Source organism: Asparagus officinalis, chromosome 8 (assembly GCF_001876935.1).
Source record: "Asparagus officinalis chromosome 8, Aspof.V1, whole genome shotgun sequence".
NCBI lineage: Eukaryota > Viridiplantae > Streptophyta > Magnoliopsida > Asparagales > Asparagaceae > Asparagus > Asparagus officinalis.
This window is the reverse complement of record NC_033801.1, coordinates 33,489,501-33,505,714: the sequence shown is the minus strand read 5'-3', so window position 1 is coordinate 33,505,714 and position 16,214 is coordinate 33,489,501. Positions and strand designations below refer to the sequence as shown.

Genomic DNA, 16,214 nt, shown 5'->3' with positions numbered 1-16,214 from the left:
ATTTTTATGGGACTTCGCACACAAGTCCATAAGTTTTTCATTGTTGGCAATGCATGTACTTAATATTGAATCTAAAGATGATATATGTTACTTCATACGATTCAACTCATCATTAGATATATGCACATTGTCAATAGAAGTTGAATGGATATAATCATTTACAAGAGTGTTGAGCTTATTTTTACTTGCTTCTACTTCTAACATGACATTGTTTTTATCATGAGTCAAGCTAGCAATATCTAACTTCAATTTTTCATTACTTTCTTTAAGATTTTCATTTTCATTTGCAATGAAAACAAACTTAGATACAAGAGACTCATGATCGGATTTTAATATAACATGCTTGCTTTTTTAATCTTTAAAATTATGTTGTAATTTCTTATGGTCATGCAATAATTTTTCATATTCATGTGCGAGTTCATCACAAGTAAAATCATCATTGTTATCGGACTCACATACCTCACTAGAGCTATCGCCTAGTGGTCGTGTGCATGAAGATGAGGATCCTTTTGAACTTGAAGCAGAATCCTTCATAGTTGTTGGATCGCCTCTAAGTCACCTTGATGCGCTTCTATAAGTGTCCATAATGTGTAAGCACTATCAAGAGAATCAAGTTTGTTAGAAAAAGATAAGCCAAATGCATCAATTAAGAATTGTAACAAAGTATTATTCATAGCAAATAATCTATTATCATTATTACTCCACTTGGATTCCTCTATAGTGGGTATAATATAAGCATATTCAATAATTTTCCAAATATCAATATTTTTAGATCTAGCAAAAAGCTTAAATCTAACACACCATTGTGCATTGGGAAAATTACTAATTCTAGGAGCAATGTTAATATCATAACCAAGACTAGGTGCACCGTACATGTCCATGATATGTGCAAGCAAGAAACAAATAAAATCAAAACTATTAGCAAAAAAAAGATACAAACAAGGGATCTTTAACTCAAGGTGGTTAAACCTCAAATCAAAGAGCACCAAGCTCTGATACCAATTATTAGACCTAGAGGGGGTGAATAGGGTCAATGCAAATCTAATTTCGATTTTATGCCAATTAAAAAAACTTTCTTGATTAATTAATTCTTGCGAAAAATATATGAATGAGTTATGCGTAAGAATGTAAATTACAAGCATAAAATAGATATACACAAAGCAAACTCAAACACAAGATATGATCACGGAGTTCGGTCAATCCTTGACCTACGTCTCCGCTCCTCATCTTAAGGAGATCTCCACTATATCGACACACGCGGTTTGGAAGCTAGAACTTCTCCACACACTCAGTTTTCTAGTTCACCGAAAACTCTACAAGTCACTCACAGTGTATATACACAAACTACAACCTTAAGTGTTGGTCCTCACGTATCGCCTCCCCCAAGTGTTCGGCTTTACACCTCTCTCTAGGCTTTACTACTGATGCCACTCCTCTTGGAATCGACTACGCCCTCACCATACACTCCTCTCGGTGTAAATGTGTATTACAAAGTGATACTCACAAATGAATCTCAAATATAATAATTTGGTCTCTAATAATGAATGAGAACACAATGAAGCTCACTCTCACAATATCACTCACCACAACCCATAATATAGTGTATGTAATCCTTGAAGCTCAATAGGGATGTGTGTGTGATAAAAGAGTACAAGTAAAATTAAACTAAAAAAGAACTAGCAATAAAATAGATATGAAATTCAAGAATAAAATGCTAGATAATTGAGTTAGGAAAATTCTCTATAAACACAAAGTAAATGATGAAAGATTGATGATGAATTCCTCAACCAAGGATGTAAGCTCCTCTTTGTGAAAACCAAACACCAAACTTAAAACAAACTTAATCAAACTTTAAAACTCTTTTAAAACTTGTTTAAAATATTCTTAGGTTGTTGGAAATAGTTAATGTAAAGGAGTATTTATAGGCTTGAAGAAACCAGCCCAAGAATCAAAGAAAATGACCAAAAACCCAACCAAAAATAGAATCTAGAAATAGTCGTTACTGTGCAACGGTCGAATTTATAAGTCGACTTAACAATGTCATAAGTAGACTTGGTATAAGTCAACTTTACAGTACACATGAGTCGACTTGCAGAAGAAAAACAACAAGCTGAAAAACAGGCCATAAGTCGACTTGCGAAATGACATAAGTCGACTTGCTATAAGTCAACTTTCTATGATATATCAGTCGACTTGGCAGAGGCTAAATGCACTTTCTAGAGTAGTTCATAAGTCGACTTATCCAACCTGATAAGTCGACTTATGAACATGCACAGGGACTGTGCATGTCTAAGAATTGACTTTTAAAGTGCATTTGAAAATAACAAATAAATTCAGAAAAATATAAAACTTTGAGAAAAGTTTATAAACATGAATACAAACATGTTAGAAAAAGTATTTTTTAATTTGCATTTATCATTTATAAAATCACTGCATTTTGCAAAACCACTAAAATATGTGTTTGTGTTAACATGTGAATTTTTTATTTTCGACCCAAAACAGGTTTGGAAAACTTATGAGATGTTTTCATGGACTTAAGAAAAGATGTTTGTGATGTATATATGGTCCAACACATATTTATGTAGAATTTGTATAAAAACATCTATATTTTGAGAAAAACCACAACTATACGTGTGTGATATATTGAGCTTGTAGAATTTGTATAAAAACATCTATATTTTGAGAAAAACCACAACTATACGTGTGTGATATATTGAGCTTGAAGAATTGCACACAATATATATAACTCCTGAGAAAAACCACAACTATACGTGTGTGATATATTGAGCTTGAAGAATTGCACACAATATATATAACTCCTATACAAAAAAATACCCAAGGAGAAAGAGAAACTGCTATACTTGAATCTTTAACATGATGATAGCTTATTTTCAAATATAATAAACCTGGATATAATACAAACAAACACAAAACACTAAAACTAATATTAGTCATAAATTATTTGTTAAATCATCATCAAAACAAAAAAGCCAATACATTCAACCCGCACGCTAGCTCGCCTGCTAGATCGCCTGAACGCTTGACTTCGCAGGCGAAGTGAAGTTCGCTTGTGTAGTGGACTTCACCCAGGAAGAACTGAGCTCTCCTGAACGATTAGTTCACCAGCTTGTAAATTGGCTCGTCTGAATGCCAAGCTCGTCCGCAGAAGCTAAGCTTGCCTACAGGAGGTTCGTCCACACAAACCAAGATCGCCAACAGGGTTTAAGCTCGCATGAACGCTTCTGAGGTTCGCCTGACAACCTCGCCTGTTCGCCTCGCTCGCCTGCAAGCTCGCATGAGCATTCAACCCGCATGCTAGCTCGCTTGAGTGGTTAAAACAATTTCCCACGATTTGAGGGATTTGGGTATGGCCTCAGCTACAACTGTGGGAATAGTCACTTCCAACGATTTAAGGGAATAGTTATGGTCTCCCTCAATTATAATTGTGGGAATGGTCACTTCCCACAATTTAAGGGATTGATCATGACTCTCCTTGGCTATAAATCGCCATGTTCGGCCACAGGAGAGAGGGGCTCGCATTGATCTTAATTTTAGACCATCTTTGAGATCGCATTCTTGGCATCTTGCTAGAACTCTTTTGGCAATCGGTCTTTTGGGGGATAAAAGAACCGAATTTTGCCTCTTGAGCATTCGGACTTGATTCCAAGCTCGGGTGACCAAACTCTTCATCTCAAGTTTCTACCACGCACTGAAACTTGCCCGCAATCTCATTCAAATAGTCCAATGGAAGCAAACTCGGTACGAGCATCGAGGGAGGCATCCTATCGCTACCGTAGAATCCACGGTAAACAAGAAGAGATTAGATTCATTCTCTTCACTTCTGTTGTAATTTGATTCTTGATTTGTAATGCACATTCAATTAATACAAATCGTTTTAGAACCAATTTTGCATCCTACACCGCCCTCTTGATCTCGAGGTTCTTTTTGAGAATTTTTGCATTGATTGATTGATTGTTCTTGATTGTTTAGATATGCGATGGATGTGAACGTGGAGAGAGCGGAGGATGTGCTCACGCACAAGAGATTGCTGGAGCTGGTGCGTGATCTCGCAAATAGGCCTGCCTTTGCCGTCCTCTTGGTTCAGGTGAGAAAAAAGGTATTTTCTTTGATATCTAACTGGTTTGTTAACCGGGCAGTGTAGGGGAACTCGAGAAAGAGGGTTAAAACTACTTCACGAGATTTTCAGCCTGAAACTTCACGGGACTTGAAGTCCCGTGAAATTTTTTAAGTTTTTTTTTTTTGCCAAATTCGTCCCAATTTTAGCCAACTGGTTAAAACTGGATCGAATTGGGTAAATATTTTCGAAATATGTTGTTTTTTGCAAATAAATTTGTAAAGAGGTCTAAATTAAAAATTTGTCTAAAAATCAAAACCCCTGTAAATGGTCAAGTAACGGTTGAGCATACTTCATTAATGACCATCGGTTTCCAACTATTTCATGCAAAAAAATTATTACAATACAACAAATTAACAAAGAAAACAAAGAACTCACCAAATAACCAAACAAAATAAAAAGGAGTCCTCGTATTTTTTCCCAAGGAGACGAAACTGGCGGTTGTTGACCGAGGCAGCAAACCCCAGAAACCCCGCTGAAGCATTCCCTCACAAAACCCCATGCATTCATCCAAAACACTATTATGTCACTATCCAACGCATACAAAACCCCAAAAATCACAACTCTTGGCCCCATGCAAACCAATCACGGCCCTTCATCTCCCCTTCAACTGCCACAAAAAAAATCCCTTCCTCGCACACAAACAAAAATACCCCCCCGAGACAATACAACCGACCTTTGACTTAAAACACTCAAAGCAGGAGCTCTTGATACTTCTCACTTATCAAAACTATCATGGGAGATGATGATGATTGCTGTAGTTTCATGGAGCTCTTGAGTTGTGAAGGTGTTGTTCCCTTTGATAGGAGACCTATTGACAGTAATAATCAAGAGGCCATGATTGAGATGGGTTATGATGATGGGTTTCTCTTCTCGCCGCCACCACCACCGCCACCATCTTGTTCTTCATCATCATCCTCTGCTTGTGGGTTCTCTCAGATGCTCAGCTTTGGGTCACCCAATGAGGAGCGCTTTCCCTTCAACAATAATTCCCCAAATAGAAGAAGCAGGGCTAAGTCTACTAAGGTATTGCTCATGCATGCTTCTTTTTCCCCCAAATTTCTACTTTTTTTTAAATTTCCTTAATTTTATGCTAATGGTAGCTTTTTTAATAATTTACTTGTAGATATTAGAGGCTAATGGTGGAGGGAGGAGTACAGTTGCTACTACTAATGCTACCAGGAAGCCTACAGCAGGGTCTGCAGGAACCGTTAAGGTGTTTTTTTTTTGTGATTGGTTTAATTTTTAGATAGATTACTCGGCATTTGATACTATTTTTCTTTTTCTTTTTCTTTTTTTGAAAAAAAAATTAATGGGCAGGTAAGAAAGGAGAAGCTAGGGGACAGAATCAGTGCCTTGCAGCAGCTCGTTTCTCCATTTGGAAAGGTGATTCTGAACTCTTTTCGTATTTCCCCTCTTTTTGCACATTTTTATGACTTTTGTTAAATTAGATAAAGAAATTTATCATCCATATTCAAAAGCCTTCCTAGAGATAAAAATTCAAAAGTGTGGCATCCAATTTAATCTTCAGTTGGATGTAAAGCACGATGGCAATAAGATACGATGATCTCATATATAAGCATGTGTATGATTATTAAATTAAAAGATGGTTATTTTTTAATCGGATATTAAAACTGAAAAGCAGAAAATGTCACTTTGGGATCACGATTTCCATAATTTACTCTTTCATTTATATTTTTCCCTTTCCAATTTTTTTTTCTGAGTACAGACAGACACAGCTACCGTTCTCCTTGAAGCCATTGGTTATATCAAATTCCTGCATGACCAAGTTCAGGTAATTTTTTATTTTTTTTTTGGGGGGGGGGATATATTAACGTGAACAATTATATTTACGTTTCTTATCCTGTTGGTGTCAGGTTCTGAGCTCCCCATACTTATCTAGCCACCAACATGTAAGTAAAAAAGCTTGCACGTTGTTTATTCATTTTGTTCGATTTTTCCTTCTCGTGAGTTTTATTAAATAAATTTATTCATTCATCTAGTTCAAATTTTCCTTCTCGTAATTTTTTTTATTAAAATGTTAATTTTGTAGGAGGAGCAAAGGAGGGAGTTCGCAAGAGGGGATCTGGGGAGCAGAGGGCTCTGCTTGGTTCCGGTGTCCTGTACAGAAAATGTGGCCAGCAACAGCAATATTGGTGCTGATCTCTGGTCACCAGCTGCTGTTGGAGGAAGCAGCAGCTCCTCCTCTGGCTCTAAGCACTAAAAAGCCTCTTTTCTTCTTCTTCATCTTTTCCTCTCTTTTTTATGGGTGTCTGTCTACTGGGGTTTTGTTCCTTTGTTTTTGTTTTTCTTTGTGTGTGTGTGTTGGGTTGGGGGGGGGTCGTTTTGTTCTTTGTTTTAAATGAAGAGAATTGATGTTTAGTGTGGAGAATTGAAGTTAACTGGAGTAAGAAGTGCGAAGCTATGTACATGTGTGTTGATAGGGGCTACAACTTTGAATAGGGTTTTGAGAAATAAAATTTTGTTTTTGAAATTTGGCAAAATCTTCATTGTGGTGTTGAACTTTTTTTGAGAGAAAATGATGGATTATCACAAAGATAATCCAGCCAGCTAAATTAACAAAAAAAGATTGTTACAAAAGAAACATACACACCCCCAATCAAGAGTGTGTACTAACGTTCATGATCAAGATTACAAAGCAAAAGTAAACCCCAGCACAAGTCTGTATATAGCTATAGGTCTCTCCCACAAAAAGAAGACCATGATCAAAAACCAAAAACTAGAAGATACACAACTAACCAAAGTTTTAAAACACCACCACCAGATAAGCTCAAAACAACACCTGGATTGAATGTGCATCATTCTAGCTGGATCACCTCATCCCCCATAGCTCTGTTCTGTCTTCTATCTACACCAATAGCTTGCATTCTATCAGCACTCTTTTTCCTCCTCCTTTCTTGTAGTCTGATAGCTCGAGCAGAGATTTTTTTAGAACCTAACCAAAATGATGAGAAGGTCATAATTTTGTTCAAAAGCTCAAGAGATCTTTTCCTTTTATTAGAAAAAAGTCTATCATTTCGTTCCTGCCATACACACCAAACAAGAGAACAAATGAAGACATCTCTTTTCATTTTGCCATTATCAATCTCTCCTGCTTTCAAATTATGCCACATCTCTTTCAGAGAATTCCAACTAAAACCATCTTCAATTTTCAACTTGAACAGAATTGATCTCCATATAGAGTAAACAAACTCACACTTAATGAATAAGTGCGTATGACTTTCTTCCAGCTTTGAACATAAGCAGCAAATTTTTTCTAAATGTATTCCTTTTTTTTCCAACACATCTTTTGTGTTCAAACCATGCCTGAAAGCCAGCCATACAAGAAATTTTACTTTCAAAGGGATAGGCAATTCCATATATCTGCACAATCACATCTCAGACCTCCATCAATTAAAAAAAGATAATAAGATTTTACTATGAAATCCCCTTTCAAATCCCACATATTGTACATGATGACAGCTGAGGAGAGATGTAAAGAGCTACAATGAAGTATACACATATTGTACTTTTTGTTTAGGAGGGAAGGAAGAGAAAATCAATTTATAGTTTATTCTCTCTTATCCTTAATTCTAGTTGATTGTAGATTGCCCCCACTCTATCTCACCTCACCTCACCTCACTCTATCTTCCCTTTTAAAACTCTCTACCAAAAATAATTTATAAGTTTTTGTCCCACCTTTTACCTTACCTTTCCCTCTATCAAGCCGAGCTTTAAATTGAGAAATTATCTAGTGAAGAACAACCTGATAGTAGTGAAGAAAACAACTTTCAATCTATGAACTCATATGCAGGTTTTTTCTCCTCTTCTTTTTTTTTTTTTTTGTGATGGGGACTAATCATATATTATTTTATTTCTAGTGTGATCCTTTTTCTTTTGTGATGTCGACTGATCGTATAACTTTTCTCAGACAAGTCTGCAGTTTTCGGAAAATATTGTGTAACTGGAACTTATTGGAGTCTATAAGACAGTTGCTAAAATAAATAAAGGGGTTAATTGCAGAAAACGCCCCTGATCTTTGGGGGTAGTTGCACACAACTCCCATTATCTTTTTCTATTACACTAAACCCTCCTTCATCTTTTTCTATTATACTAAACCCTCCTGAAGTTTAGAGGTTTGACAAAGGGGTGGTAAACGATCGAATCGAATCGAATACTATGATGTTTGTATTTGTATTTGTTTAAAATTATCGAATTCGAATGCGGAATCTAATATTCATATATGGGGTTTTCCGAATTGAAACTCGAATACTTATTATTTAATAAATATTCATGAATTTTACGAATATTTATCGAATATCAAAGTATATTTACTCCGCTAAAGAATTTGATTTTCAAACAGTATTTAAATTCATAAACAAAAACTATTCTTTTATAATATATGATGTATATATATTTAAATCAAAATTTTTATTAAAAACAGATTTAAGATTTTTAAGTCTTAAAATCAGCACATAAAACTTAAGTAGAAATAGCAAGTTAGTTAAAATTATGACATCATATGTGCGATAATATAAATAATAGGTGATCAAATTTTAAACGAATATCTTATAGATAAACGAATCAAATATACATCTGGTTAAATTCTATTCGTTAATAAACTCGAATCCTAAAAAATAATTGTTTAGTGGTAAATGAACTACTAAATCGAATATAACCAAATAGTTGTTGCGCGCAGCGGAAATTTCGGCAGTACTTCGGCGACACAACAAGAGAGTCAGGTCGCAATAAGAATTCCCGTCTCACCAAGGAAACAAGAATCTGAAGCAAAATATCTAAACCAAGTGAGATATCAGCTCTTCCTCTCATCAGTTCTAGGACTGACCTGTCGATGGAACCTAAAAGCTATTACAAAGCACACAAATAGCGATACAAACAATTTTACGTAGTTCGGCAAATTGCCTACGTCCACGGGGAAAGGAGAGGGGAGATCTACTATTAGAGGGAGAGAATACAACTAGGGTTTATAATCACTTAATCTAAACCCCCATACAAACTCTCAGATCCCTCACACAAATATCTCTCTCAAAGGGATGCACAAAACCCTAAAACGGACTGCTCAAAATCTCCTCAACACAGCCGCTGCCCGCGCTTTTCTTCTTCAGCTGCAAAAAACAAATCCTCCTTCATTGTCCCGAAACAAAACCATAAGTGACTTTTTATAGCAGGTAAGTGGGCACAATACGCGTTATCAAAACGCGTGGGAGGAAAAACGTGTTATCAAAAAACGCGCGAGGTGATTAAAAAAATGCATGAAGTGATTGGTGTGGTCCCCATACTGCTCCATGCGTTCACAATTCTCCACCTCGGTAAAGTTTTTCTAAAACTGAGTTGACACCAAAGCATCCAAATATCCCACTTGTTGTATCCAGTACGAAGTGAAACAATTCACGATAACGGACTCAATCCACAACAAGTCGGGAATCCGAACGAGAGTTCAAACAATCTCACCCCCATCAAAACCAACTAATCCAAACCGGCTACATCGTAAAGACTACCTACGTATCCTCTTGCCCAAGGAATCAAGCCTCACGTAGTTCACCCAAATGGCCGCCAACGGCCTCAACAATCATGAATGTGCAACAAGTTTCGACAATGATCAAACTTGTTATTCAGAACCACCTTAGTGAGCATATTCGCCGGATTATCCTTTGTGTGGACTTTCACAATCTCCACATCGCCATCTTCAAGAACATCCCTAACGAAGTGATAACGAACGTTAATGTGCTTCGTCCTCGTATGAAAAACCTAATTCTTCGCCAAATAGATAGCACTCATGCTATCACAATGAATAGTGACGGATCTCTGCGATATACCAAGTTCCTCCAAAAGTTCTCGAAGCCAAATAGCCTCCTTCACAGCCTCCGTAACTGCCATATACTCTGCATCTGTCGTAGACAAAGCCACCGTCGACTGTAAGGTGTATCTCTAACATACCGGCACACGGGTCAAAGTGAACACATACCCCGTAGTAGACCGGCGCTTATCCAAATCTCCGGCATAATCCGAATCAACATAACCAATGCACAGCTGCCCACCTGTAGTGTCCCGCTCATAAACCAAACCAACATTGAGTGTACCTCGAATGTACCTCAAAATCCATTTCACGGCGTCCCAATGACCCACTCCTGGATCGTGCATGTATCTCGAAACCATGCTCACCGCCTGCGATAAATCTGGCCTCGTACATACCATCGCATACATCAAACTCCCAACTGCACTCGCATATGGAGTCTTCAACATTAATTCTCGATCTTCAACTGACTTCGGTGAAAGATTAGCTGAAAGTTTCAAATGGGCTCCCAAAGGTACACCACCTGGCTTCGTATCCATGCTAACATGGAATCGCTGTAGAACCTTCTTCAAATAAGCCACCCGTGTCAAACAAATTCTACCCTTCTTCTTGTCTCTACCGATCTCCATCCCTAGAATGCGCTTCGCCTCACCCAAGTCCTTCATCTCAAATCTACCGATCTCCATCCCTAGAATGCGCTTCGCCTCACCCAAGTCCTTCATCTCAAACTCATTTGAAAGAAAAACTTTCAACTCATCTATAACCGACCTGGAAGTAGAGGCAACCAACATGTCATCGACATAAAGTAACAAATAGATGTACGCACCTCTTTTTAACTTGCGAAAATGTACACAAGGATCAAACTGGCTTCGAGTGTATGAATGACCAATCATAAAACCATCGAATCACCTATACCACTGTCGAAGAGACTGCTTCAAACCGTATAGCGATTTCTTTAACCTGCAAACCAACTTATCCTTCCCTGCAGCTCGGAATCCCAATGGCTGAGTCATATATATTTCTTCATCAAGATCACCATGAAGAAATGTCGTCTTCACATCCAACTGATCTAACTCCAAACCATATTGTACCACCAAATCTAGAAAAATCCGAATCGAAGAATGCTTCACCACCGGAGAGAAAACCTCATTATAGTTAATACCTTCCTCCTGTGCATAGCCCTTCGCAACCAACCTAGCTTTGAACCTCAATGGAGTGCCCTTAATGCCCTCCTTCTTCGTGTATACCCACTTGCAATCAATTGTCTTCCGCCTTTTGGAAGCTCAACAAACTCCCATGTATCATTCTTATGAAGAGATTCCATCTCCTCCTGCATAGCCACCTGCCACGAATCAGCCTCCGAACTCTGCTCGGCCTCTCTGAATGTAGTAGGCACCAACTCATTGATACTCTCCACCGGAAGTACATACATAACTGTGTCGGCATACCGTGCTGGCATATGTATGTTTCTCCTCTGTCTCCGAACCACAATAAGTTGAACCTGAGCCGTCGGTCCCTGATCCTGTACATCAGTACTCATATCCCCCGTGTTATCGTCGTGCTCGCCTAGCGTCACCTCAGTCAGCACTCTAATGGATACTGCATCATATGGATACTGTGGAGCTGCATCGATCTCCACCACCTACGATATCCACCTGATGAGAGCTAGGAAGCTTCAAGATAGAAGCCTCATCAAACGTGACGTCCCTACTCAGCACAATCTTCTTATCAACTGGATCCTAAAGCTTGTATCCTTTGACACCACGCTTGAATCCTACAAATATGCCCTTCTTAGCTCGAGGTTCCAATTTATCTATTCTCACATGATAAAATACAGGGCACCCGAATACCTTGAACTGGTCATAGTCGTGTGCTGGCTCTCCCGACCACTTCTCCATTGGGGTCTTCACCTTAATCGCAGATGAAGGCAGCATATTAATGAGGTGGCTCACATATGTAAGTGCCTCAGTCCAAAAGATCTTCTCCAAACCACTTTGCCACAATAAGCATCAGATCTTCTCCAATAAAGACCGATTCAACCTCTCTGCCACCCTATTTTGCTGTGGTGTATGACTAACTGTGAAATGCCTCTCTATGCCCTCGTCTCGATATAGCTGCAGAAAGGGGTCAAAAGTATACTCACCACCGTTGTCGGATCGTAACGTCTTGATCTTTCTCCTAGTCTGCAGTTCCAATCTCTTCTTCCACTCCACAAATAAATCTAAGACTTCATTCTTATGCTTCATGGTGTACACCCAACAACGTCTAGAATAGTCATCAACAAATATGACGAACCAATGTCGACCACCAAGTGATGCAGTCTTGGTGGGACCCCAAATGTCTGTATGCACGTAGTCCAGGATGCCCCTCGTCTGATGAATAGCAGTCCTGAACTTCACCTTCGTCTTTTTGCTAAGAACATAGTACTCACAGAACTCAATCTTCCCACTCTTGGCTCCCTTCAATAGCCCCTGCTTGCACAATATATGTAGTGACTTTTAACCCGTGTGCCCCAACCTATAGTGCCAAAGTCTACTCATGTCCGCTTTTGAAATAGCCGAAGCAACCTGACCAATCTCGGTGCTTCCCTTCAGATAATATAAATTTCGATTGCGGACTCCCTTCATCACCACCAATGATCCCTTAGTAACATTCGCTACAGCGTTTTCAAAAGTCACCTTGAATCCCTTCGCCTTCAAAGCTCCAACTAAGATAAGATTTTTCTTCAGTTGAGGAACAAATCTCACATCCTTCAACTCATAGACTACTCCATCGTGCATCCTAATCCGCACGGTACCTATCCCACAAACGTTATAGGATTGATCATTTCCCATGATAACAAAACCCCTGTCGACTTTCTCAAAAGATACAAACCAGTCTCGCCTAGGGGTCACATGATAAGTAGCGCCGGAATCAAACATCCAATCTGATGCATCCACATGGTTCACCTTCGGAGTAATCAGTAGAGAAAAGCACAAATCATCGGAATCATCGCCTTTCGCAACGTTCACCTCATTGGCCTTCAGGCCCTTTTTCTTACCATTCTCCTTCTCCTTGAGCTTCGGGCAGTCTTTCTTCCAATATCCCTGCTCCTTGCAGAACGCACATTGGTTCTTTGCTAATTGGTGGCGGCTTCTTGACTTTGACCTCCCTCTATTACCACCTTTCGGATATGGGCTTCTACCTCTCGTCGACAAGGCCTCGCCTGAAATACTAGCGTGGGAAGTCTCATTATCCTTCCTCCTCAAATCGTAGTTTGTCAAAACGTTAGTCACTTCACTATAGCTGATAAAAGATCTCTCATTCAACAAAGTAAGCACGAATGTATCATACTCCTCATCCGGTAAGGAGCCCAACAAAATAATCGCCTTGTACTCATCCGATATCTTCTCATTAATATTCGCCAAGTTCGATAACAACTTAGTGTAGTTGTTCACATGAGCCGCTAGTGAGGTACCTCTGGACATCTGAAATCTAAAGAGTCTTCGCAGCAAGTGCAACCTGTTCTCAACACTCTTTGTGAGATACTTGTTGTTAAGAATTTCCCACATCTTCATTGCAGACGTCACACCAATCACATCATATTTTAGTTCCTGTTCCAAACAGGACCTGATCACCCCACACGCATTCCTATTCATCTTCTCTCATATCGCCTTATCATATTTAGGTGGTCTCTCGTGGACCATGATGGTCTCTTCCAGATTCTGAGCATTAAGCGCATCCTGTGCGTCGCTCATCCACAAACCAAAGTTGATTTTGCTATCATACTTCACCACACTAATCTTAGTGTTCTGAAAACCAACTTGTATTGTACTCGCCATCGACTTGCTGCTTTCACCTTCTTCTCCCATTGCAAACTAACTCCAAATTGTAGAGTTTCACCTTCTTCTCCCATTGCAAACTAACTCCAAATTGTAGAGAAAGAATAAATTTGATAGAAATTAGTAACCACTCAACTGAACCCTAGATCGGATTCCAAATAGATCTCCTATCCATATGAGGAAAGCGAAATCTCCAACAGCAACTCCTAATGCTATCTCCACCGAAGCCTAGAACTCCAAGAACCAAGCTTCACACAAAATCTTCCTCCACCAAACTCCAAAACCCTAGATCTAAAATCTGGGCTCTGATACCACTTATTACGCGCAGTGGAAATTTTGGTAGTACTTCGGCAGCACAACAAGAGAGTCAGGTCGCAATAAGAATTTCCGTCTCACCAAGGAAACAAGAATCTGAAGCAAAATATCTCAACCAAGTGAGATATCAGCTCTTCCTCTCATCAGTTCTAGAACTGACCTGTCGAGGGAACCTAAAAGCTATTACAAATCACACAAATAGCGATACAACTAATTTTACGTGATTCGGCAAATTGCCTACGTCCACGGGATAAGGAGGGGGGAGATCTACTATTAGAGGGAGAGAATACAACTAGGGTTTACAATCACTTAATCTAAACTCTCATACAAACTCTCAGATCCCTCACACAAATATCTCTCTCAAAGGGATGCACAAAACCCTAAAAGTGACTGCTCAAAATCTCCTCAACACAGCCGCTGCCCGCGCTTTTCTTCTGCAGCCGCAAAAACCAAAACCTCCTTCGCTGTCCCGAAACAAAACCATAGGTGACTTTTGATAGTAGGTAAGTGGCACGATACGCGTTATCAAAACGCGTGGGAGGAAAAACGCGTTATCAAAAAACACGCGAGGTGATTAAAAAAATGCATGAAGTGATTGGTGTGGTCCCTACACTGCTCCATGCGTTCACAATAGTTACTCGAACAATTATCGAACTATTTATTAATTATTTGGTTCATTTTCACCCCTACACATAACTCTCATGATCATTTTAATTCTACTAAATTTCACATGATAATTTCTCATTTAGTCTCGAAATTAGCACCATTGATAACATCTCACACGTGGCAAGCATATGTTTAAAAAATAAAATTAATCCCTTTAGTCCTAAGAAAAGATTATCTATTTATTGTTTATAATAAAATGGTATTTTCTTAGGACTAAGAAGAAACTTTTCATCTTACTTTTTGTCTTATGATTATCCAATAACACGTCAGCGTTGATGATGTAGAAATGACGAAAATATTGGTAAAGTTTAGGAAATTTAAAGCAGACAGGCATTTGGGTGCTTGCCGGTCGACCGCGAGCTTTGGAGTGGTCGACCGCAAACGTGTACGAGTTACATGGTAGTTTCTGGAGTTTTGATCGATCGACCGTGAGGTTAGGTCCGGTCGACCGCGGACCCTGTAATGGATTTTTTTTTGTTTCTGTCATTCTGTCTGGTCGACCGTGAGCTTTGGCGCGGTCGACCGCCAGTCGGGTTTGGGCCTGGACTTTATTTCATGTTCTGATTTGGTTTGTGTTTTGATATATATTGAAACATGATTTTAGGGTTTGGTTTATCAGAGAATAGAGAGTATTCTGAGCACTTTGAGAGGGAGAACTTGTGAGCGAGTTGAGAGATCATTGGTTAGGGTTTGTTCGAGTTCCCATGGGTCTCTAACCACATGTTCCGAGGTTGGCTGTTTTCGTCTTATTCCAGCCCGCTACGTTTTTGACTGCGAAGTTATTCTCAGTAGCATCACCCTCTCCTTACCAGACCAGCCGAGCTTGCAGTTGAGTTGCTTGTTCCCTCACATCTAGATCTAGCTGTCGAGTCGGTCTCACCTCCTTTCCTTAGCGTACGTGTTTGAGTGAGTGTAACCCTTGTACTCTCCTCGAAATAGTGAAATCTCTCTATCCTCTCCCCGTGGACGTAGGTAAATTATCGAACCACGTATATATCTGTGTTTACGATTGGTTTGTCATATTTTAGATTGGATTGCACTCGTGTTTGGTTTGTTAATCTTCTCCCGTGACTCGCGGACTCGTTTGGTTGTCAAGCACGATTCCGCAAAGGCACGTAATAATTGGTATCAGCGCTCAGATTTTAGATCTAGGGTTTTGGCATTAGGTGAAGTAAGATTCGTCGTGGAAGCTTAGTTCTTGGAGTTCTAAGCTTCGGTGGATATAGTGTTTGGGGTTTTCGTTGAAGATTTTGTTTTCCTCGTGTTGTTAGGAGATCTATTTTTTGAATCCGTTCTAGGGTTCAATTAGGTAGCTTCTAAATTCTATCAAGCTTGAATTTTTTTCTCTACAATTTGAAGTTTGTGAGTATGGGAGAAGAAGTTGTTGAAAGTAGCAAGATAGCGGGTACAGTTCAAGCTGGTTTTCAGAATACTAAAATTAGTGTGGTTAAATATGACAACA

At 39.0% G+C, this 16,214-nt stretch overlaps 2 protein-coding genes across 2 annotated transcripts; one reads left to right on the top strand and one right to left on the bottom strand.

The window, feature by feature from the left end:
- LOC109820669 (transcription factor bHLH113-like) lies at positions 4,801–6,573 on the top strand. The gene is made up of 6 exons (XM_020386849.1): positions 4,801–5,161; positions 5,262–5,351; positions 5,456–5,521; positions 5,865–5,930; positions 6,013–6,048; positions 6,189–6,573. Exons 1-6 carry the CDS (start codon positions 4,871–4,873, stop codon positions 6,357–6,359), a joined length of 720 nt encoding a protein of 239 aa, XP_020242438.1. The 5' UTR covers positions 4,801–4,870; the 3' UTR covers positions 6,360–6,573.
- LOC109821106 lies at positions 6,955–7,515 on the bottom strand. Its single transcript, XM_020387300.1, has one exon. The coding sequence runs from the start codon at positions 7,513–7,515 to the stop codon at positions 6,955–6,957; it is 561 nt and encodes a 186-aa protein (XP_020242889.1).